The sequence below is a fragment of the Natator depressus genome, chromosome 8 (genome assembly GCF_965152275.1).
Source record: "Natator depressus isolate rNatDep1 chromosome 8, rNatDep2.hap1, whole genome shotgun sequence".
NCBI classification, from domain to species: Eukaryota; Metazoa; Chordata; order Testudines; family Cheloniidae; genus Natator; species Natator depressus.
This window is the reverse complement of record NC_134241.1, coordinates 36,803,397-36,825,308: the sequence shown is the minus strand read 5'-3', so window position 1 is coordinate 36,825,308 and position 21,912 is coordinate 36,803,397. Positions and strand designations below refer to the sequence as shown.

The following is a 21,912-nucleotide window of genomic DNA, read 5'->3' as shown; positions in this document are numbered from 1 at the left end:
TATCCGTAGCCGCGCTCTACTCTATGGCGGCAGTGAGGCTCAGTCCTCCGGGGCAGGGTGTCCGTGCAGAAAAGCATCCCTGGCTCCAGCGCTGCTCTTGCCTCCTCCGGGGGCTCCCGGTCAGCCTGTGGCCCTGCGGAGATCGCTGGGGCCGGGGAGCTGAGGTGCCTGCGCCAGCCCCTTACGCGTGTCTCGCCCCCGTTTCCCCGCTCCCGGCTGCGTAGCCTCGGGTCTCCCCACACCCGGCGCAGGGCTGGGGCGAGTTCCAGCCGGGATCCAGCTACCTCCTGAGTCATGAACTGGCTGCGCCCTCTCGCCGCGGGGGGCTGCCGGGTGCCCTTCGGGGGCCGGCACCTGGCACCATCCTACGCCCTGCGGGCCTTTGCTGCCCACCCCCAAAACCAGGTGAGTCTCGCTCCGGGTGGCGGGTCCTGCTCCAGCCCCGAGGGTCCGTCCGCTCCCAGCGGACAAGGCTTTGTCTGTCAGGCGGGCTCTGATTCCCGGGAGGAGACGTGGGAGGTCGGAGCCTAAGCCAGGTAGAGCCCGCGAAGCTGTAGAGAAGCAGGGGCTGGCACTTGGACCCTAACCCCAAGTTCTGATACTGACGCTGTGTGGTTCTGGGTAGCTGGACACCCTCTCGGTGTCACTCCTATTTCCATCTTTATTGATGGCAAAAGCTTCTCCTGCGGTGTTGTGAGTGTTAATGAGGTAATTAATAACATGCATCTGACGAATTGGGTATTTGTTGCGGTTCAAATACAAGACAGAACAAGCTTTAAGCAAGCAAGCAGGCTGGTCTGCCTTGTCAGCTTTCCACCCTCTCTCTTATTCTTTTTCTCCTCCTGCGCATTACTTACTCCAACAGATAAAAGGAATACACTGGCTTTGTTTAATATTCTTATTTACCAATTTCTATCTACCGTATTCCTTGCTCTTGGGCCTTGAGCCCAGTCCTGGGAGGCTTCCCACGGTTCATGTCCTCTGGGCGAGTTTCCAAGGCTCATGCCCTTGAGAGGAGCCGTGTGTGCACTGCTCCTACACAACACTCAGGGTGTGCCCTGAATGTTGCCAAGTGCATGAACCCTGCATGAATCCTTCAGGGTATTCACCCAGGAAAGCTCATGGTCCAATATGTCTGTTAGTCTATAAGGTGCTACAGGACTCTATGCCAAGGGAATTAATGTGTCCAACTGACTTTCAAGGTGTTAAGTGCTATGTGAGCACCAAGTGTTATTACCAGGGTGTGCCCTGAGTGCACGGACTAGAGGTTCCAGTGTGTGATGCTCTATCTTGATCCCGATTAAAGGACTGGGTTAGATGAAGGCAGCAGATCCCAGGCAAGTTGCCAGTGCAGCCCTCTGGTGGGCAAAGTTTGGAGTCCCCCAGGAGTTCTGGCAGGGATTATTCAGGCTGGATAGAAAGTGATGATGATCCAGATTTGGGAGCCTTCTAGTTTATCTAGCTAAAACAACTAACTATATTTTCTACTCTGTAGTCAGTGGGTGTCAATGGCTCCCAGATTCCTGTGCATTCTAATGGGGGCTGCTAAGAATCCATTGGCTGTCCTGCTAACTTAAAATGTCAAATGCAAGAAAAACTAGGACAAGCAAGGACTTGAATTACAGTGGAGCTGTTATTTGCAGTATTGTTGTAGCCGTGTTGGTCCCAGGATATTGGAGACACAAGGTGGGTGAGATAATATATTTTATTGGATCAACCTCAGTTGTTGGAGGGTACAAGCATTCAAGTTACAGAGAGCTCTTCTTCAGGTCTCGGGAAGGAAATCAGATTGGGAACTGATAAAGGGAAAAGAACTTCATTCTCAAAACCCCAAAGGTAACTCCCACCTCCTTATAGTGGAGCTGTTAGAAACTAAGGAAACCTCCTGCAAGCCTTGTAGGTCCACCAGTTGAATTGACATCAGACAGACACTCAGGGGTCAGTGTCTTACTCTGTTAATCAAAAGCCTTTTCTCTATCCCCAGGTGGCAGAGGGTGTGGTAAAGCTCCAGCAGCCAAAGCCACAGCTGGGAACTGATGAGGGGAAAAAAAACTTCATTCTGAAAACCCCCAAGGTAACTTCCCACCTCCTTTAGGGAGTTGGGTCTCTCATGGGTTGCTTCCTCTCCTGGTTACCCCATCTCTACTGGCATATGGCTTAGGTGCTTTCACCACTGAAACAAACTGCCCCTTTCCTGCTTGTTATCCTGCACTTTATGGTAGGGTGCACAGTTTTTCTTCAGCTCCAGCCTCTCAAGCCTATGGCTCTTTCTCCATTTCCCATTCTATTGCCTCTTCCCAATTGACTCTTATGCCTAAGGGCATATCTAAACGAGGAATTAGTGCATAGCAAATGGGGGCATAAATCTACAATGCTCCAGCAAGCCAACTGTTCGTGTGGACCCTGTGCACTAAAACTTCCCTAGTGTTTCAAACAGCAGTAGGTCTAATGAATCATCAACTTCCATTATTCTAAGCCTAGCTGACCCTTGTTATAGCGCCAAACTTTTGGGCTCAGAGCTTTGAGCAGCCGCAGGAGCTGGGAACAGTTTAGATATTGGATGGTTTTACTGTTGCAGGTTGGTGGTTATAATTCTTCACTTTTAACATTTCTCACCCACTTCCCTTTGGTTTGGGCTCTCAGGGCACCAGGGACTACAGCCCCAAGCAAACAGCCATCCGGGAGAAAGTCTTCAACACCATCATCAGCTGCTTCAAGCGCCATGGGGCTGAGGTCATCGACACCCCTGTGTTTGAGCTGAAGGTGAGCGTAGGGGCTGCGATGTGACATCTGGGAGGAGGAAGTTGTGCTGCTGGAGGCACTGATCCCTGAGTCAGATGTGATCCATAGGTTTGTGGCTTTATGCCCCTTGTAATTATTGGGTGCATTTTAAATGGCAGTAACTGCTTTCATTGTGACCTGAAGGGCAGCTGCCCTGACTAAGAACTCAGCTGTGAATAGCTCCTGTGGCAAGTGAGCTTCTGTGGTAAAGCTGGAGGGGGGGTTAGATCAAACTGATCACCTCTAAAATCAGGCTCAAGGATTCTCCCTGCTTTTTTTCTAGGAGCTTCTTGCTCCTGCTTTCTGCTTCTGGAGCTCATCCTTTCTTGCCTGACACAGTTGTCTTGCTTTTCTGTAGGAAACTCTGACGGGGAAGTACGGGGAGGACTCAAAGCTCATCTATGACCTGAAAGACCAGGGTGGAGAGCTGCTGTCTCTTCGCTACGACCTGACTGTATCCTGCTAGAGTCCCGGGCCTTGGGAAGCACCATCTCATCCAGGGGTTGCTGGTGTTTCTTAGGCAGGAGTACATGGGGTGGAGGTGAGGACATACTGAAGTCTCTGTCACCTCCTCCTAACTGGGGAGGAACATGCATGCTAATGCCACTTTGTATACATTCATCCCATTCCTCCCCAGTGTTTCCCTTGTTTCTAAGCCTACCTGTAACTGCCTCCATGCCATTGCCCATGGACACCTCTGTCTCAACTCATCCTCATCCAAACTTCCATCTCTCCCACCTAGCTCCTGTCTCTAGGATAAGCTCAAGTCCCAGCCTTTCCAACTCCAGCACCTGAAGAATTACTACTCACCACTAGACACACAGAATGGTGACTAAATCACCCCATCTTCAAAACTAGGTCCTGGGTGACCTCAGGGTCTGTCCATAGAAACCGCCCATTGGCTTGCTCCATCCAGTGTACTCCCTGGACACTGAATCTCCTCTCTCTACTGCCTTCCCCATCTGCCTGTGCTCATCTTGGCTAGCCTCCTTTCTGATTCTTCACACAACCTCCCTATTCTCAGTGAAAGAGCTGTTGCCTTTGTTACTGTTGCCAAATGGGTCATCCATCCAGGACCGTGCTTTACTGACTGCAGCTCTGTCAAAATTTCACCTGACAGCATTTTTGCTCCCTTATCTCTGGCCCTTAATCTGTCACTGTATTATGTATGTAATCCCAGTTTATATCATAGCAGCAAAAGACTGCAACATCTGTTCAAATGACCCACCAATGAGGCTGTTTGTTCTAGCTGTTAACATGGTGTGATTACTAAGAAGGTGCACTCATAGGGACTGAGATTTTACTGTCCATTAGGACAGGTGGCCACAGTTTGCAGGTGACTTTTAGCATAGGCTTTGCTGTGGGGTTGTGTTGTACTGGCCCAGCAGCTGCCTGTAGAATGATAATGGGGCTGAATGACTGGTCCTGAACTCTCCAGGCCACAGGAGATTATCTCTAGGTTCCATCCTTAACCCTTTGTGCTCAGGTGCCCTTTGCTCGTTATTTGGCAATGAACAAAATCACCAACATTAAGCGCTACCACATTGCCAAAGTTTACAGACGGGATAATCCGGCCATGACGAGGGGCCGCTACAGGGAGTTCTACCAGTGTGTGAGTACCAAGAGCCTGAGTGTTCTCCATGCAGCAGGGAGCTGTTTCTGGGCCCAGGGTTCCTTGCGTGGGATCTTGGGTTCTGGCTCCCCACAAATCATGGGGAAGGGGACGAGGAGGAAGAGGGCTCCATGTGTGTCTGGGGCCTGTTGTGCTGAAAAGGGGAGTGTCTCATGGATAAGATGCAGTGAAACCCTTTTTACTGTTACAATATCAAACAGTTAAGTGTGGTCCAAGGTTTTGTGACTCCCATTGTAACAACCACCATAAGTCTTTTTAACCTTTTATTAAAAATACAGGAAAAGAAGGAAAAACAGTTAATGCATTTGAAATGCAAAGTATTAAGTCAGACTTAACAATATCCCTTATTCCAGGGGTTCTCAAACTGTGGGTCGTGAGGTTATTACATGGGGGGCGCAAGCTGTCAACCTCCACCCCAAACCCGGCTTTGCCTCCTGCATTTATAATGGTGTTAAATATATAAAAAAGTTATAAGTTTTTAATTTATAAGGGGGGTCGCACTCAGCGACTTGTTATATGAAAGCGGTCACCAGTAATAAAGTTTGAGAGCCACTGCCTTATTCCCTTTAGCTGTAGAGTCTGAACAGGGGAAACCCCCTATTTGACAGACTTTTAGATTAAATGAAATATGTTACTAACCGTCCTTTTGGGGGAAAAGAGAAAAAGTTAGTTAAGATGGGCTGGAACTGTTGCTGAAGTCCACTCCTGTTTCTTTAAGAGAAAAGAAGACAAACACCCAAGGGGAGAAAACAGAAGTGCAAAGGTAGAAAATGCTGCTTCTGTCCTGGGTGCTGACTCTCATTTGCAACCTCACTGCTGGTGAAAATCAGACCCAGTATGCTCAGAGTCCTGGCAAACTTGTACCCGCATTGGGCTGTTGAAGGCATTGCTTTTAGCTTGCTTCTTTGGTCACAGGCTCAAAGCAGGGTTGCAAAAGATGGTGTTGTCTTGGCAGGCTAAATCAGACTCTTTAGACAGAAAAAGGAAACGGAGAGGAGAGAGAAGAAATAAGGTGAGGAAGGAAAATGACATATGAGGGAGTGCGACAGCATGAATGCAAATCTCACATTCCGGGTGGAGACAGTGATGTCATCAGTTCCCTCTCTCTGGCCCAGTCTGATCAGGCCCTGTCTCAGCATCAGGTTTATGAAGGCCCAGTGGTGTCCTGGTGGATCCCAGGAGATGGTGGAGGTGGCAACCATGATGATGGTAAAGCTCACAACTTACAGTCGACATGTCCCATTCCATCCCTCTCTTTACCAGGAGCTTTGCAGTTCCCTAAGCACAGTGGTTTAACTTAAACAGTCCAGTTTATCTTAATCTGGTTGCCTCCAACTTGTGCTAACTTTCATAAACAATGGCTTTCTGTAACAGGCTGAGTTGGATTTCTGTTACCTTGAACAGCTTAGAGTACAGGCCTCTGCATAACGGGCCTGGGCTCCTCTTTGGGTACAGGGAATGGGGTGCAGCACAGGGAGCTGTGTGTCTGGGGACCCTGATTTACCTAGGGAGGTGGTGGAATCTCCTTCCTTAGAAGTTTTTAAGGTCAGGCTTGACAAAGCCCTGGCTGGGATGATTTAGTTGGGGATTGGTCCTGCTTTGAGCAGAGGGTTGGACTAGATGACCTCCTGAGGTCCCTTCCAACCTGACATTCTATGATTGCCTCTGGGGTGTCCCAGCTGGGTTACGCTGCCTGGATTCTCACTGCCTCTTCCTGTACCTCAGGATTTTGACATCGCTGGCCAATTTGACCCTATGATTCCTGACGCTGAATGTCTGAAGATCGTGCATGAGATCCTGAGCATGTTGCAGCTCGGAGACTTCCTCATTAAGGTAAAACCATAGCCCATTGGTTTAATAAAGTTACATGTCTTCCCAGGCCAGAATGAGCCTGCCCTCCCACCCATCCCCTACTCTAGTGTGCCCTGCATACGAGAAATCCCTTCCTTCAGAGGCTGGGGGGATTTTGACTACAGCTGCTTCACAGACCTCTGGAGCCATATAGAAACCAAGTGGAAGTGATTCAATCTTACTGGGAGTCTCCATTGGGTTCCGATTCAGAGTGACTCTGCTTCCCACCCCCAGGTCAACGACCGGCGCATTTTGAATGGAGTTTTTGCAGTATGTGGCATTCCAGACAGCCTGTTCCATAACACTTGCTCTACTGTGGACAAACTGAACAAGGTAATGCTCTGCGGATTTCCCTGCCCTGGCTGGCAGACACTGACTGCTGTCTAGCACTGCCCTAGCTTTCAGCTGTGCATGCTCTGGTGGGAGGACTGTGATCCATCTCCAAATGTGTAGGATGGAAACACGCATCTGAAGCAGGACTTTCAGAGCTGACATTCTCTGTGGCTCTCCCAAGTGCCAAGAAGTTTGGATTCTGTCCTTGAGCAAGTCGAATCCGCTCTCTGTGCCTGTGCTTTCCCGTCTGTAAAATGGGGATAAGACTTCCTGCCTCTCCAGGGATTTGGAGGGATTAGGGCTCAGATCCTCAAAGGTCTGCTAACTTCCAGTGAAATAAGTAAGCCCCTAACTCTCAAATACCTTTTGAGGATCTGGGCTTAACTCATTAATAGCTTTGAGAGGTTAGACTGAAGGCACCAAATGAGAGTGAAGTCTATTGTTAATTATTCTGGGAAGGCTAGAAATGGGAGATCCCTAACCGGATTAGCCGCCAGGCAGTGGTCTCCCCTTTCCTGCAGTTTCCTCAGGGTATGTTCTGAACCCATGGGGTAGTATTGGTGTGGAGGGGGAAGCTGGGGAAGGGGTTTTGCATTCCCAGGAGCAGCAGATTCAGCCAGGAAAGCTGTGATTAACGTTCTCTCCTCCTCCACCCCAGGCAATGTGGGAGGATGTGAAGAGCGAGATGGTTGGAGAGAAAGGTCTCTCACCCGAGGCTGTGGATCGCATCGGGGAATACGTTCAACTGCATGGTGAGTTCTGTGGAGCTGTGAGACCTGGTTCCCTGTCCAGCCTCACCCAGGCCAGCTGAGAGTCCATGTGGGTCACTTCACCTTCCCAGCAGCTATTCCAGCTTCCTTGGTCTCTGCATGGGGCGTGTCAGGGTTCCCCAGATGTTTAGCTGCTCTTGCCCAGGCCGAGCTGACTTGCAGCCTGGGTGTGATGCAAGGTCGGTATCCCCCGGGAGGGAGATAGAGATGCACAAGGCTGAAGGAGTGAGGAGGTGGGTGTAACCCAGGCTGGGTGGAGTGAGTCCATAGGAGCTTGGCCACACCATGTCTCCCTCCCTGGTATATTTCAGGTGTGTCTCATTTCAGCAGGTGGGCTGGATCTGATTGAGCAGCTGCTCCAGGACACTAAGCTGTCCCAGAACAAGCTGGCCCGGGAGGGGCTGGGAGACATGAAGCTGCTGTTTGAGTACCTGACCCTGTTTGGCATTGCAGATAAGGTGAGTGGTGGAGGAACACTGAGCAGGCCTGACTGGGTCATTTGTTGTGCCTGGTAATGGGATTCCCCTCCTGTTCCACAGATCTCCTTTGACCTGAGCTTGGCACGGGGTCTGGATTATTACACTGGGGTGATCTATGAGGCCATCCTGCTGCAGCCTCGGAACGACCACAAGGAGGAGCCAGTCAGCGTGGGCAGTGTGGCTGGAGGTGGCCGCTATGATGGGCTGGTGGGGATGTTTGACCCCAAGGGGCGAAAGGTGCCCTGTGTGGGAGTCAGCATCGGAATCGAGCGGATCTTCTCCATCATGGAGCAGAAAGTGGAGGTGAGTGCCACTCAGAAGTACGCAGAATGGCCCACCACAGTGGGTACCAGCCAGGGGGTGCAGGTAAGGAGGTCACTTTCTGTAGGATACCTGACACGTTTGTTGCACAAATTGGAAGATCTATAGTGGATGAGGCATGGGACTGTAGTAAAGAAAGGATGGGCTTGTGGTTGACTGAAATGCAGGAGACCTGAGTCCTCTGCTACATGTTTCCTCGGCATATCCCTTGAATTAGAATTTTCACTAAGGTAGGGCTGGGACATAGGAGGTCTTGAGTTCTATTCCGGGCTCTTCCACTCCTGAGCTGAAGCTTGGACGAAGCTGCTTTTCTGTCAATTTCCCTGTCTGTAAATTGGCATCCTCATTTTGGCCTTAATCTCCCTGTGCCTTGGTTTTCCATCTGTAAAATACTTGTCTCCCAGGGCATTATGAAGATAATTAATTTAATGGTTGTGAACGTCATACTTCTATGATAGATGGCGGAAAAACCCATGAGGAAATCAGTAATTCTTTATTTAGTTTAGGGTTGGGGTGATGTGTGGTAAATAAGACAGAGGCAACTCATTGTCTGGTGAGGCTCAAAAAAATTATTGAACAGCTGCCTCATTCCCAGGACAGGTCCAGTGTGTGTTCAGAATGAGGCAGGGATCCTGTGGAAAAAATAGTACATAATGAAATCCAGAGTCATGATGCATGTGCCCAAGGGAGATAAATTAAGGTTGCACAAGTTTGACATTGCAAAATAACATTCTTTGAACACAGTTTGGTGGGTTTTTTTTTTTTTTTCATGTAATCCTCCCCTATATAGCCTGTGTTAGGAATATGGTAGCATTCTCCAGTAATAGGTACAAGGGGTGGGTGAGGAGCAACTGTCACGTGCCTTGCAGCATGTCTTCATGAGCAATAGGATGTTTCCATATGTTTCATTCACAACTCTGTTCCTGCTCCCAGGCTTCTAAGGAGAAGATCCGGACGACTGAGACGCAGGTGCTGGTGGCAACCCCGCAGAAGAACTTCCTTGATGTAAGATTGAAACTCATCTCTGAGCTCTGGGATTCTGGGATCAAGGTAAGACTTGGCAATTGGACTGGCCTAGTTGTGCTTCTCAAAGCCAGCCCTTAGAATGGGGGGAGAGAGAGCGTCTCTGGGAAGAGGTGGCACAGCAAGACCAAACTTGCCAACCTCTTCGTTGTTTCGCTCTGACGGAGAAAGGCAGCTGCTGGTACTGAGCCTGTTGGAACCATCTGCCCCAGGGGACTCTGTGCTAATGGCTAGAGCTCTGAGGAGAATGGTAATTCTGTTTCATGGAGGCATTTGAAATTTCAAAATTTGGTTTAGTTCCAATTTGGAACAAAACCCAGAAATTTCAAAACCCACAAAAACAGAATCCAAAAAAAATCACAATTTTGATCATTTCCAGATGAAATTCCACCCAGCAGGTTGAAGGGGAACTGGGAGCTCCAGCTGAGCCAGGAGCCTCAGAGTTTGGGAGCTGGTGCTCTCAGGGCCTTGGCCCTGTCAGCTTGCTAGGTAGGCTGCAGAAGAACTGGTAGGCCACGAGGCAGGCCAGCTGGTAGGAAAACCTGCCTAGCAGATGGGTTTCAAAACTTGCCTGGGTTCCACTGGAGCTTAGTCAAAATCAAACCACCTCCACAAAATGTTTAGATTTCAACTAATCTGCATTCTCCACCAGAAAACCATCGGCAAATTTCCAGCCCGTCCTAGCAATGAGTTAGAACTGGGTAGGGTTTGTCACTTCATATTCTATGTAACCTCTTGAACACAACCACATTGCCTGCCCCTCTAGGCAGAGATGCTGTATAAGAAGAATCCCAAGCTGCTGAACCAGCTGCAATATTGTGAAGACATGGGAATCCCTCTCGCAGCCATCGTAGGAGAGCAGGAGCTGAAGAATGGAATCGTCAAGCTACGAGTCGTAGCTAGCAGAGAAGAGGTGAGGATGTCCTTTGATATTGGGGATGGGCTAAGGGGTTCAAAGGCTGCCTCCAAAACCCATTGAAAGGTTCCAGACAATATTCTCCCTGGCTATTAGGGCCTCTTTGCGAGCTTGCAGATCGCTAGAGTTAACCAGGCTCCAGTACAGATTGAATCCTCTTTACAAACTAGTCTAAGTCCACAGTGAACCTTCCTCAGAGTTACAGATCACTAAAGCTCTCTGCTGAGCAGTCTAATCCTGTCCCTCAGGGGTGTGGAACAGGAAATCCCTAATCCTCACTCCTTCCACAAGTCTCTCCTTGGTGGTCAGGGGATGGACTTTTATGGGGTGGTGCTTCCAGTGGGAGTTCATGGAGAGGAGGGTTTGAGGGATGGCAGAAGACAGGTAAGTGGGCATTCTGATATTGTTGGGAGCTCAGGGCACTTCCCATGAGACAGTTTTATTGCTGTGACCAGTTCCTTCCTGTTTGTTGTGCAGGTCGATATCCCTAGGGAGAAGCTTGCTGAGGAAATCAGAAAAAGGGTGGAGTCCTAGAGCCCTTCTGTGCACAACAGCTTGACTCACTGGACCTGTTTCCTGACGTGTGGATTGTTTCCAGCCATGGGATGCGCTGCTAGGCCATGAATCTGTGAGGATTTGGGTAGTGCTGATTGGGCTGAAGGCTGGTCACATCCTGCTGCACTGAGATTAACCTTGCCCCATCAATCTTATGACTTGGTACAGCATCTCCGTTTGTAGGGAGTGGACATGGTTTTAAAGGCATAGGGCAGATTACCAACTGTTCACCTCTCAGGTTAAGTAGCATGAAGAGTGGGTCTGTTTTAATGTGTTTGTATTATGGTAGCAAGCTCATTGGTCAAAGCAGAGCTCCTACATTTGCAGTAAGGCAGATTCCCTTGCAATGACCTAGGCCTTAGCGCAGAGTTAATTCGCTATCTTGAAGGAATTCACACTTGCTGCCCAATACCCAGATGCCTTTGCAAGTTGACTCAGCAATTTGCTATGTTCAGGCTTGCTGAGGGTAGCCTTGTGAGCATCCTCACATATCCAGAACCTCCATGGAAACTTGTCCTTAGAATCTATCTGCCCTTCACCTGCGCAGGGCAGCTCTGAATCGCTGAAAGGTCAGTCCCCATCTGTGGGGCTCCCTTCCCCCACCCCCAGTTATGGAGCTGAACTAGGAAATTTTTCTTTCCCTGCTCAGTGGGATGGGAGTATCACTGCTGTCCAGGACACACATGAACTATGCTTCGAGGATGCTCTTCAGTATCCCTACATGTCGTCAGGAGATTGGACATGATATTCCCATTTTGTGGCTGGGCTGTTGGCATAGTGCTGCACAGCAACTACAACCCTCCTCCCAGGAAATGACCCCATTGATCCAGGTTTTAGTGATCTAGTCTCTTCTCCCGTGATTCTGTCTAAAGTGAATGAGGCTGTGGATGAGCTGAGACTTTGGTTTCCATGCAAACATGGATAAATTATGTAAATAAAATACTGTGGGTTGCTGAAGTTGTTTGACGGCTGTTTACAGGTCTAGCTGAAGTCAGCAATGTGCTACACCTGAGTTATAGCTACTTTTGTGAGTTCCCAACTGGGATTTTCTTTTTGTCACTTATAAAGGGTAGCTTCCCCAGCTTGCTAGGGTAGAATAGCTTTTTTTGAAAGGAAAGACTATTTTCAAGTGTGTGAAACAGTGAGCTGTAGAGCACAGCAGTCACTGGAATAACGGGCTGTTCCAAGTTCTGGTGTTTGTATGTATGGCCCTTATCTAAGAATGGCCCTACAGGGTCAGACCAATGGTCTATCTAGCCCAGTATCCCATCTTGTGACAGATGCTTCCGAGGGAGTGAGCAGACCAGGACAATTTTTTTGCAGTGAGCAATCCCATCATCCAGTCCCAGCTTCTAGCAGTCAGAGGTCTCCAAGCACTTGTGGAGGAGAGAAAAGACCATTTAGCACTTTCACCCTGAGGAGCTTGTCTACCTGGGGAAAGTCTTAGCAGCTATACAAGTATAATTTCCGTCTTGCCCACCCCTTGTGGACATTATTATTCCACTGTAAGAGTGACTTTATCTTAACCCCCTTCCCAGGCGACATAAGGGCACTCTACTGAGAAAAGAGTGCCCAGATCGGTTTTATACTGGTATAACTGTAAAATTTCACACCTCTAGATCACAGAAACAAAGTTATTGCATAGACAAGGCCTGTTATGGCTCAGGGCTCCCTGAGGCTCTGTCCCACCTCTGATCTCTGAGGACACCCCTTCTCAAGTATCGGGGTTTGTACCTGCACATCTCTCAAGGTGGAATCATGTGACTCTCCGCTCTCAAACTGGGCCATGGGCACTAGCAGTTCTTACACTGCATGTCCAGCTGGGTTTGGATACCTGCAGTTCTTCCTGCTGAGAGCTTACAACCAGGAGCTCATTCCATGACCCAAAACAGCCTTCTTAAAGCCAAAAGTATTGTTTATTTAGCTATGGGAACAAAGCAATCAGTGAAAAGGATTAAAGCGACTAAAAAATCTACACACACATTTCATACCTCTTGTCTAACCATCTATGTGATGAGGACCCTGAGAAGTCTAGTTTTACACATACACAGCAGTCTGCAGGGGTGTCCTCCTGTTCTTGCATTCTGCTCAGTGTTTTGATCTGTGAAAGCAAGGCCTGTAACCCCAGTGGAGGGTTATTAAAGGCCCTGTCTCTACTACACAATTAAATTGACCAAAGTTATGTCGACTTACAGCCACCACAGTAATTACTGCTGTTTTTCATGTCCCCACTACCCCCCTTCTGCTAGTGGTGTGCGTCGTTAAGTCGGGGGCAGCGTGGAATGCTGACAGCCCAGGCTGGGAGCTTAGCTACCCAATGCTGAAAACCGAGGCTGTCAGCTCTGCGCAGAGAGTCCAGCTCCAGGCAGCCAGTTTCTCAGCACCAAAGTTTCAAAGTTATGCACACAAACATGTCTCCTGTATATGTAATGTCTAAAATGGCCATGGGGGCAGCATCCAAAACCCATAACTAGAGACAAGTGGGGGAGGTCTGGAATAAGAATATACCTCTGCTCCACTGAAATTCATTAAATGAGAGGTTTTCCTACAGAAAATTGCCTTCTTTTTATGATATTTTTGCCATGGGCTTTTCTAAGCCAAGTAAAGAAAACCAAATAAAGACAGACAAGGCTTTCGTAATCCATGGCTAATGTAAGCTGCTTAGTTATTTGTTAAATTTTTAGTTTTTATATAACTTTTCTACATAAAAGCTAAGTTTAAAGCACATTTCTACTCTGAAAGCGAAGTGTAAAAATACAATAGTAGGTTTTCTATGGACTCTGATACTACACTGGTGGGGGTGGGGGGCATAGGGCACATATAAGTACTTAGATAAACTTGCTCCACTTACAAATAAGTAAGGCTACAGGGACAAACCATCCCAATGTGTAGAAAGAATAGTAAATATGGCAGGCGACCAGCTTGGCTTAACAATGAAATCCTTGCTGATTTTAAATACAAAAAAGAAGCTTACAAGAAGTGGAAGATTGGACAAATGACCAGGGATGAGTATAAAAATATTGCTTGGGCATGCAGGAGTGAAATCAGGAAGGCCAAATCACACCTGGAGTTGCAACTAGCAAGAGATGTTAAGAGTAACAAAAAGAGTTTCTTCAGGTATGTTAGCAACAAGAAGAAAGTCAAGGAAAGTGTGGGCCCCTTACTGAATGAGGGAGGCAACCTAGTGACAGAGGATGTGGAAAAAGCTAATGTACTCAATGCTTTTTTTGCCTATGTCTTCACGAACAAGGTCAGCTCCCACACTACTGCACTGGGCAGCACAGCATGGGGAGGAGGCGACCAGCCCTCTGTGGAGAAAGAAGTGGTTCAGGACTATTTAGAAAAGCTGGACGTGCACAAGACCATGGGGCCGGATGCGTTGCATCTGAGAGTGCTAAAGGAGTTGGCGGCTGTGATTGCAGAGCCATTGGCCATTATCTTTGAAAACTCATGGCGATCGGGGGAAGTCCCGGACGACTGGAAAAAGGCTAATGTAGTGCCCATCTTTAAAAAAGGGAAGGAGGAGGATCCTGGGAACTACAGGCCAATCAGCCTCACCTCAGTCCCTGGAAAAATCATGGAGCAGGTCCTCAAGGAATCAATTCTGAAGCACTTAGAGGAGAGGAAAGTGATCAGGAACAGTCAGCATGGATTTACCAAGGGCAAGTCATGCCTGACTAATCCAATTGCCTTCTATGACGAGATAACTGGTTCTGTGGATGAAGGGAAAGCAGTGGACGTGTGGTTCCTTGACTTTAGCAAAGCTTTTGACACGGTCTCCCACAGTATTCTTGCCAGCAAGTTAAAGAAGTATGGGCTGGATGAATGGACTATAAGGTGGATAGAAAGCTGGCTAGATTGTCAGGCTCAACGGGTAGTGATCAATGGCTCCATGTCTAGTATCAAGCCCGTATCAAGTGGAGTGCCCCAAGGGTCGGTCCTGGGGCCGGTTTTGTTCAATATCTTCATAAATGATCTGGAGGATGGTGTGGATTACACCCTCAGCAAGTTTGCAGATGACACTAAACTGGGAGGAGAGGTAGATATGCTGGAGGGTAGGGATAGGATACAGAGGGACCTAGACAAATTGGAGGATTGGGCCAAAAGAAATCTGATGAGGTTCAACAAGGACAAGTGCAGAGTCCTGCACTTAGGATGGAAGAATCCAATGCACCGCTACAGACTAGGGACCGAATGGCTCGGCAGCAGTTCTGCAGAAAAGGACCTAGGGGTTACAGTGGACGAGAAGCTGGATATGAGTCAACAGTGTGCCCTTGTTGCCAAGAAGGCCAATGGCATTTTGGGATGTATAAGATGGGGCACTGCCAGCAGATCGAGGGACATGATCGTTCCCCTCTATTCGACACTGGTGAGGCCTCATCTGGAGTACTATGTCCAGTTTTGGGCCCCACACTACAAGAAGGATGCGGAAAAATTGGAAAGAGTCCAGCTGAGGGCAACAAAAATGATTAGGGGACTGGAACACATAACTTATGAGGAGAGGCTGAGGGAAGTGAGGATGTTTAGTCTACGGAAGAGAAGAATGAGGGGGGATTTGATAGCTGCTTTCAGCTACCTGAAAGGAGGTTCCAAAGAGGATGGCTCTAGACTGTTCTCAGTGGTAGCAGATGACAGAACAAGCAGTAATGGTCTCAAGTTGCAGTGGGGGAGATTTAGGTTGGATATTAGGAAAAACTTTCACTAGGAGGGTGGTGGAAACACTAGCATGCGTTACCTAGGGAGGTGGTGGAATCTCCTTCCTTAGAAGTTTTTAAGGTCAGGCTTGACATAGCCCTGGCTGGGATGATTTAATTGGGGATCGGTCCTGCTTTGAGCAGGGGGTTGGACTAGATGACCTCCTGAGGTCCCTTCCAACCCTGATATTCTATGAAGGCTAAGATTTTGTCATGGATATTTTTAGTAAGAGTCACAGACAGGTCACAGGCAAAAAAGAAAAATTCACGGGAAGCCGTGACCTGTCCCTGACTTTTCCTAAACATATACCTGACAAAATGGGGATCTGTGGATCCCCACACCACCTGAAGTGGGGTAGCTGCACAGGGGCTAGGAGCTGCCTGCAGCAGCTGGGGCATGCAGGGTACCCCCGGTGGCTGGAAGCAGTGGGGTTCCCCTGCCATGGCCAGGAGCTGCCAGGGCTCCCCACTGCCCGAGGCAGCCAGCAGCTCAGGGGTTCCTCTGCCACCGCTGGCTGCTTCAGTTCCCCCACCACCCATGGCAGCTGGGATTCCCCACTGCCCACAGCAGCTAGGAGCTGTGGGGTACCCTGTCCTCTGAAGCGACTTGGAGCTCTGGGGGCTACCAGAGGCAATGGGGAGGACCCTGCAGTTTCCTGCCCCCCCTGGCAGAGGAGGGGCCTGTAGCTCCCAATCACTGGAAGTGAAGTCACAGAGGTCAGTGGAAGTCACGGATTCCGTGACTAAATCGTAGCCTTGCAAATAAGCTACCAGCACCAATAACTCTGTAAGCCAGCTGTGTCCTTTGGAATCCATGCATCATAACCACTAAGAGGTGGCAGGGCCAAATCTTACCTTCCTGGATACCCAAGGAGCCCTGTTGTCTTCAGTGGGATTGTACAGATGTCAATGAGCAAAATGAACAGGAGTACTTGTACTCCTGTTCTTTTTGCTGATACAGACTAACACAGCTGCTATTCTGAAAAATGAGCAAAATGTGTTTGTTTTTTACCTAGAACTCAATTAGCAGTATAGTTGACAATGCACAAGGCTAAAACAGGCTCCAGCTGGCTCTGCAGGGCTCACAAGAAATTACTAAAATGTAATGGTTTCCCTCTGTGCTTAATTTGTAATGAAAGAGATGCCAGGGCTCAAGCAATTGTTTTACATTCATAATTGATGCAGCAAGCCCAGAGGTGCTGGGGCTCTGAACGGCCATACTTAGAGGTGCTGGGGTTCAGCCCTGGCATAAATTAAGTCCTGGTTTCTCTACTGTAGGCCCTTTCCTATCTGTAAAGACGTCCTATGAAGTGTGTGATAACTACTGCCCCTATGGGAACTGCAAGAGTCAGTAAAGCAACATGGTCTCGTGGATGGGATGTGTTCTCTGGGCAACAAGGCCAAGGACACTGACTCCAATCAGGGTCCTTTTCCTACCTGTGTGCTGGAGGCTCCCCTTATTAGTAGAAAATTCCAAACTCACACCCTTGACTTGGGGGGAGATGGGATCCCACCTTCAGGCAGGTACCAATTCACCCAGAATCGCTCACACACTGTGCTCTTGAGACACCTTTCACTGTTGCTTGTTTTACCGTCGCACCATGGAGGCCCCGCTGTGCTAGGTGCTGTACAAACTGAACCGCGGTTCGAGGGGACGGGCTGGAGGCGAACTCCCCTCGTGGCTCTTTGGCTCAGACCCAGGCACCCATGCTGGGTTGTTATGGGAACAGGAAGGTCCTTGATAATCAGTGTTGTGCCGGGGGTACGTGCGGGTCATGCTCGGCCCAAAATCCCCGCCACGCGGAGCATCACGGGAGTCAAGACACCGCTCTGAGCCCCTCCCCCTGTTACCCCCCACGCAGTGGCAGTCGGAAGCTTCGCCTCCCCGTTCTCCCTCGTTCCGGATGAGCCCCATTCCCGGAAGTCCTCCAGCCTCGCAATCGATCTCTATGGGTCAGGCCTCTCCCTCAGCCCCATGAGCCTCTATGGTTCTATTTGGGAGCCAAAATCCAAACCCTCCAGCGCCCAGCACTCTCCAGTAGGCCTACGCTTCGCTTCCCGGCGCTGATAGTCTCCTCTTCCGGTGACGCACCGTACCAGGAAGTCCTCCAGGAGACTCCCTTGGCCCGGTAGGCGATGTACTTCCTTCCGGTATGTCCCGCTAAACGGAAGTCCTCCTGCTCCCCCCTCTAGCTTGGGCGCCGGAAGTCCTCCTCCTCTCATTTCCTGTCGCTCCTCTTTCCGGTAGGAGGGATGAGGAGGAACCTTTCCCTGGAAGTCCTCTCGCTTCCCAGCGGCCGGCCTCTCTGAAGCCTAGTCCCCGGAAGTCCCGCCCCCATTCCCGGTTCTCTGGTGACACTGACAGTTTTATTTTACAAGCTGAAGCTGCTGCTGGCCCCTGGCTCTGCCCTGCCTTGGGGTGCGGTCTGTTCCTGCTGGGGGGTGGGATAGACAGACTCTGTGCAGAGACCCAACTGAATGCACAGGAGAGGCAAACACTGGACGAGGCGGCGGAGGCGCTGGAGCTGGGGTAGGGGCTTACCAGGGCTCTGCTCTTAAAGGCAGAGTGCATCCCACTGGCTGAACAAGGCAGCGCTTCCTGTCCGATATAATGTACTGAGCTGGTAAAGGAGACTTGAGTCCGTTAAATATTTTACATACACCCCCACCCTCCAAATGTTATAATTGTCAGTGTTTGGAAGAATCCCTTATCAGTTTATATGTCTGTGTCTAACCTCACAGAACTGCAGTTAAGACAAATTTGTGAATGGCTAATTGCCTGAACTGCACTGGCTTTTTCTTGTAATCCACTGTAAATTATATACTCTTCAAAATGTTATTACTCTTAGCATTTCCTCATTTATCTTCATTAACATTGTGCAGATATTTGTCACTGCTATTTAACTGATATTTTTAATAACAATAACCATTAAAAATATTAATAGTTGCTCCTAGCTTCAGCAGTCACATCTCACTGTATTTCTGGTATAGCACTTCCTGTTTGTATTGCAACATTAGTTTTTAAGTCTAAATGTTTGTGGGTTTTTCATTTTTTTCTTCTTGTCAATAGATATGGAGAACAACTGTTCAGATTTCTTCATACCAGCCCTTCACATAGTCAAAGCTGTTAACAAGTCCCCCCTCAGTCTTCTTTTCTCAAAACTAAACATCCCTCCTTTTTTTAACCTTTCTTCATATGTCAAGTTTTCTAAACCTTTTATGATTTTTGTTGCTCTCCTCTGGACTCTCCCCAGTTTTGTCCAAATCAATCCTTGGATTGGACACTGTGCTCCAGCTGAGGCCTCACCAATGCCAAGAGAGCAGGACAGTTACTTCCCAAGTCTTACATATGACACTCCTGTAAATACACCCCCAGAATATTAGGCTTTTTCACAGCTGCATTACATTGATGACTCACATTTAATTTGTGAACCGCTATAACCCCACAGTCTTTTCAGCAGTACTACCACTGAGCCATTTCCTCCCTGCCCATGTTGTAGTTGTGCATTTAATTTGTCCTTCCTAAAGAGAAGTGCAAAATACTTTACTTACTGAATTTCATCTTGTTGAATTCAGAACAATTCCCCAATTTGTCAAGGTCATTGTCACCAGGCCTGGCTTCTCCGCCACTCCAAAACATGTGCTGCCATGTCTTTTGCAAGGAGGTTTATTTCCTTAACAGAGGTTAGCAAACAACACAAAAAACAGTCTTAACTCATTCCTTAGCCTCAGGGACCACCCCTCCCAGGAGCCTTTGGCACTCCTGCTCCTGGCCATTTCACAGTCTGTCAGCTCTGCTCCTTTCTTAAAGCAACAGCCCTGGGGCTGCTTCCCTGAGCCTCTTACCCCAGAGACCCACCACAGGAGCTAGCTCCACTACAGTGTGGCTTTCTCCCCCGTGGACAGAGCTTGTCTCAGTCCATCTCTTTCAGCTGCCCACTAGCAGCCTGTCACACTGTCTGAAGCGGCTCATGACCATGAATGCCAGCCTCTGGGCAAACTATTAAAAAGCAGTGCAGATACAACCAGTTTTGGGTATGTTCTATAAAAGAGTTCACTAACCCAGTAACAAATGTGAACTTCTGGGTCACTGTAACAGTCTTACCATGGAGTCACAGACAGTCCCCTTGGATATTCCAATCTATCTTGCCATCCAGGTAAGCATACCTTTCTGATAGATGGGCCCTTACACCAAAGATCACAGCAATATTCAGGTTACTCCCAGTCCCAACAAACCAGTCACCTACTGCAGGTCAGTTGTATCTCAGATCTCACACCAAAGACAATGCTTGTAGCCAATCCTATAATAAACTATCTAAAGATTTATTAACTAGGAAAAGGAAATAAGTTATTTTCAAGGTTAAAGCAGGTAAAGCATGTCTCCTCTTCATGGGGGTGAGGGAGGAGCAATCAGTAAAGTCTTTTGTCCTCTGATGTTCCACACTGGTTTGTCTGGTATTGATGGACTTGTTTCTGTGTAACTTTGGATCTGTGATGTATCTGTATCCACCCCCTGTGTTTGAGTCTGATCAATGCACTGCAGCGTTGCTCTATGTCAAATAAAGATACCTGAATGACAAAGTCTTGAGTCAAACTCAGTTCTTGGAAAGCCAAGTGCAAAGAGGTCATGGAGGGAATCCCAACGTGTGTGACTATAAACAAGCCCCTGTGTCTCTGGCTCAGCTTGCAATACTCTAGTGCCCCTGCTTTGAGTGGTAATGAAAGAAGCTATCTATACCAGCGTTTCCCAAACTGTGTTCCGTGGAACACTGGTGTTCCGCACGATGTGAATAGGTGTTCCATAAAAGAATCATAATTTTAAAAAAGGGTCTTTAATTTTTTTTAATTCTAAATTTGGCATATTTGAAGTGTAGTTTACAACTCTTTTTGAATGACTATAATGTAACATAAAACTCTTTTTCCAGTTATTGATAGCTCTCGTATTGAATATCATGGCATAAAATTATATTTGAGCATAAATAATGCAATTTTTTACTTGAAAACCAAACGACTACAAAATAATATTATAAGTTAAAAAGTGTTCCGTGGCCAAAAAAGTTTGGGAAACACTGATCATAAAAGTTTGGGAAACACTGACATAGCCATCAGCTGAGTTGGTGGAGTGACACCATTCGAGACTGAGGAGGCTAAGACCTCCCCAGATCTGTGCTCCCTGTCTTCAGATATGTTTTGAGTGTGTGTATGTAAAGTGCACTATTGACGTACTCAGAAGAGTCAGGATGGACTGGCAAGAGAAAGGGCCACCAATGCACACAGGGCTTGTCTACAGTGGCAGTTTTAGCCACCACTGTAGCAACAGTGATTTTTCTGCAACAGTGCAAACTCCCAGTGTAGAGTGGTGCAAGTTACTAAAAACCCAGGAGTAAACAGGGTCATAGTACCTGGATGGGGTAGTGTCAGGGGACTTGGGAGTCCTCACAAAGCTTTATGTTTTAGAGTTAACCACGCAGTACAAGTATGGAGCAGTTTGTACTTCTGATTCGTAGTTTCAGGCTGTCTGTATACTCAGGCAGCATCAGTTACACTCAGATTGCTTTCTCATAGTGGGGACTTCAAGGACACTAATCGTGGTTAAAATTAAGCAAATGCATAAGTCTTTGTAGAATCCAGGTCATAGTAAAAAGACAAAACAAAACAGAGAGGTGGATTTAAAAAGGGAAGGATGACACGGTAACTAGTACAAATATTTTTTTTTAAATTTACACAGAATAGCTGTGTTTGTAGTTTTTTGGCATAGAGGTTAAGAAAGTCATGATCACTGCTAGACATATCAGTTCCCAGCTGCTTAACTGTTACCAGGTAGCAGTGTTCAATAGACATCATGTTAGAAGTGGGCCCGAGGGAGAGGTTTAAAGTTAGTTACAATAGTACCTTTCGTGATTATTCATGGGAGTAAGTTCAACACCCATGGGGTTACATGTGGCACAGTGGCAAAGTACTGAACTGTTCATGGGAGAAGTGAAATAACTGATGACAAAGATCATTTACTGTTGGCAAAGTAAAGGCAGTGGTCATTGACATGAGGCCAATGCAGTAAAGCATCTAGAATGGGAGTCATAATGTGACCAGAATGAACCTGTGCTGTACAAGGAAGGAAACTGGCAGACAAATAACGGAAAATTAGTATGGAGAATTACACATTCACAGGTTTCAGAGTAGCAGCCGTGTTAGTCTGTATTCACAAAAAGAAAAGGAGTACTTGTGGCACCGTAGAGACTAACAAATTTATTTGAGCATAAGCTTTCGTGAGCTACAGCTCACTTCATCGGATGCATTCCTAATGACAGGTTTCAGAGTAGCAGCCATGTTAGTCTGTATTTGCAAAAAGAAAAGGAGTACTTGTGGCACCTTAGAGACTAACAAATTTCACAATAATAACAGAAGTATTATAACAGCAGTCAGCCTAAGAGGTTTTAACCTAGCTAGGATCTTCAATTCTGAATTTCTGTAATTAATATTTCGTTTCACCGTGCCAGCCAACTCTATAATATTGAAATATGTACATGATGATTTTGTAGTAACAACAGCATCTAAT

General features: G+C 47.8%; 1 protein-coding gene across 2 annotated transcripts; it reads left to right on the top strand.

The window, feature by feature from the left end:
* Positions 1–8: 8 nt before the first annotated feature.
* LOC141992100 (histidine--tRNA ligase, cytoplasmic-like) lies at positions 9–11,600 on the top strand. 2 transcript variants are annotated; one of them, XM_074960759.1, is made up of 13 exons: positions 9–405; positions 1,985–2,074; positions 2,644–2,763; positions 3,140–3,235; positions 4,268–4,393; positions 6,140–6,247; positions 6,500–6,598; positions 7,257–7,350; positions 7,699–7,826; positions 7,908–8,150; positions 9,102–9,218; positions 9,958–10,104; positions 10,585–11,600. In XM_074960759.1, exons 1-13 carry the CDS (start codon positions 295–297, stop codon positions 10,639–10,641), a joined length of 1,536 nt encoding a protein of 511 aa, XP_074816860.1. In that variant the 5' UTR covers positions 9–294; the 3' UTR covers positions 10,642–11,600. The 2 variants fall into 2 exon arrangements, with proteins under 2 accessions (XP_074816860.1, XP_074816859.1); XM_074960758.1 differs by having other exon boundaries at positions 11–405; positions 7,696–7,826; positions 10,585–11,595.
* The last annotated feature ends 10,312 nt before the right edge of the window (positions 11,601–21,912 follow it).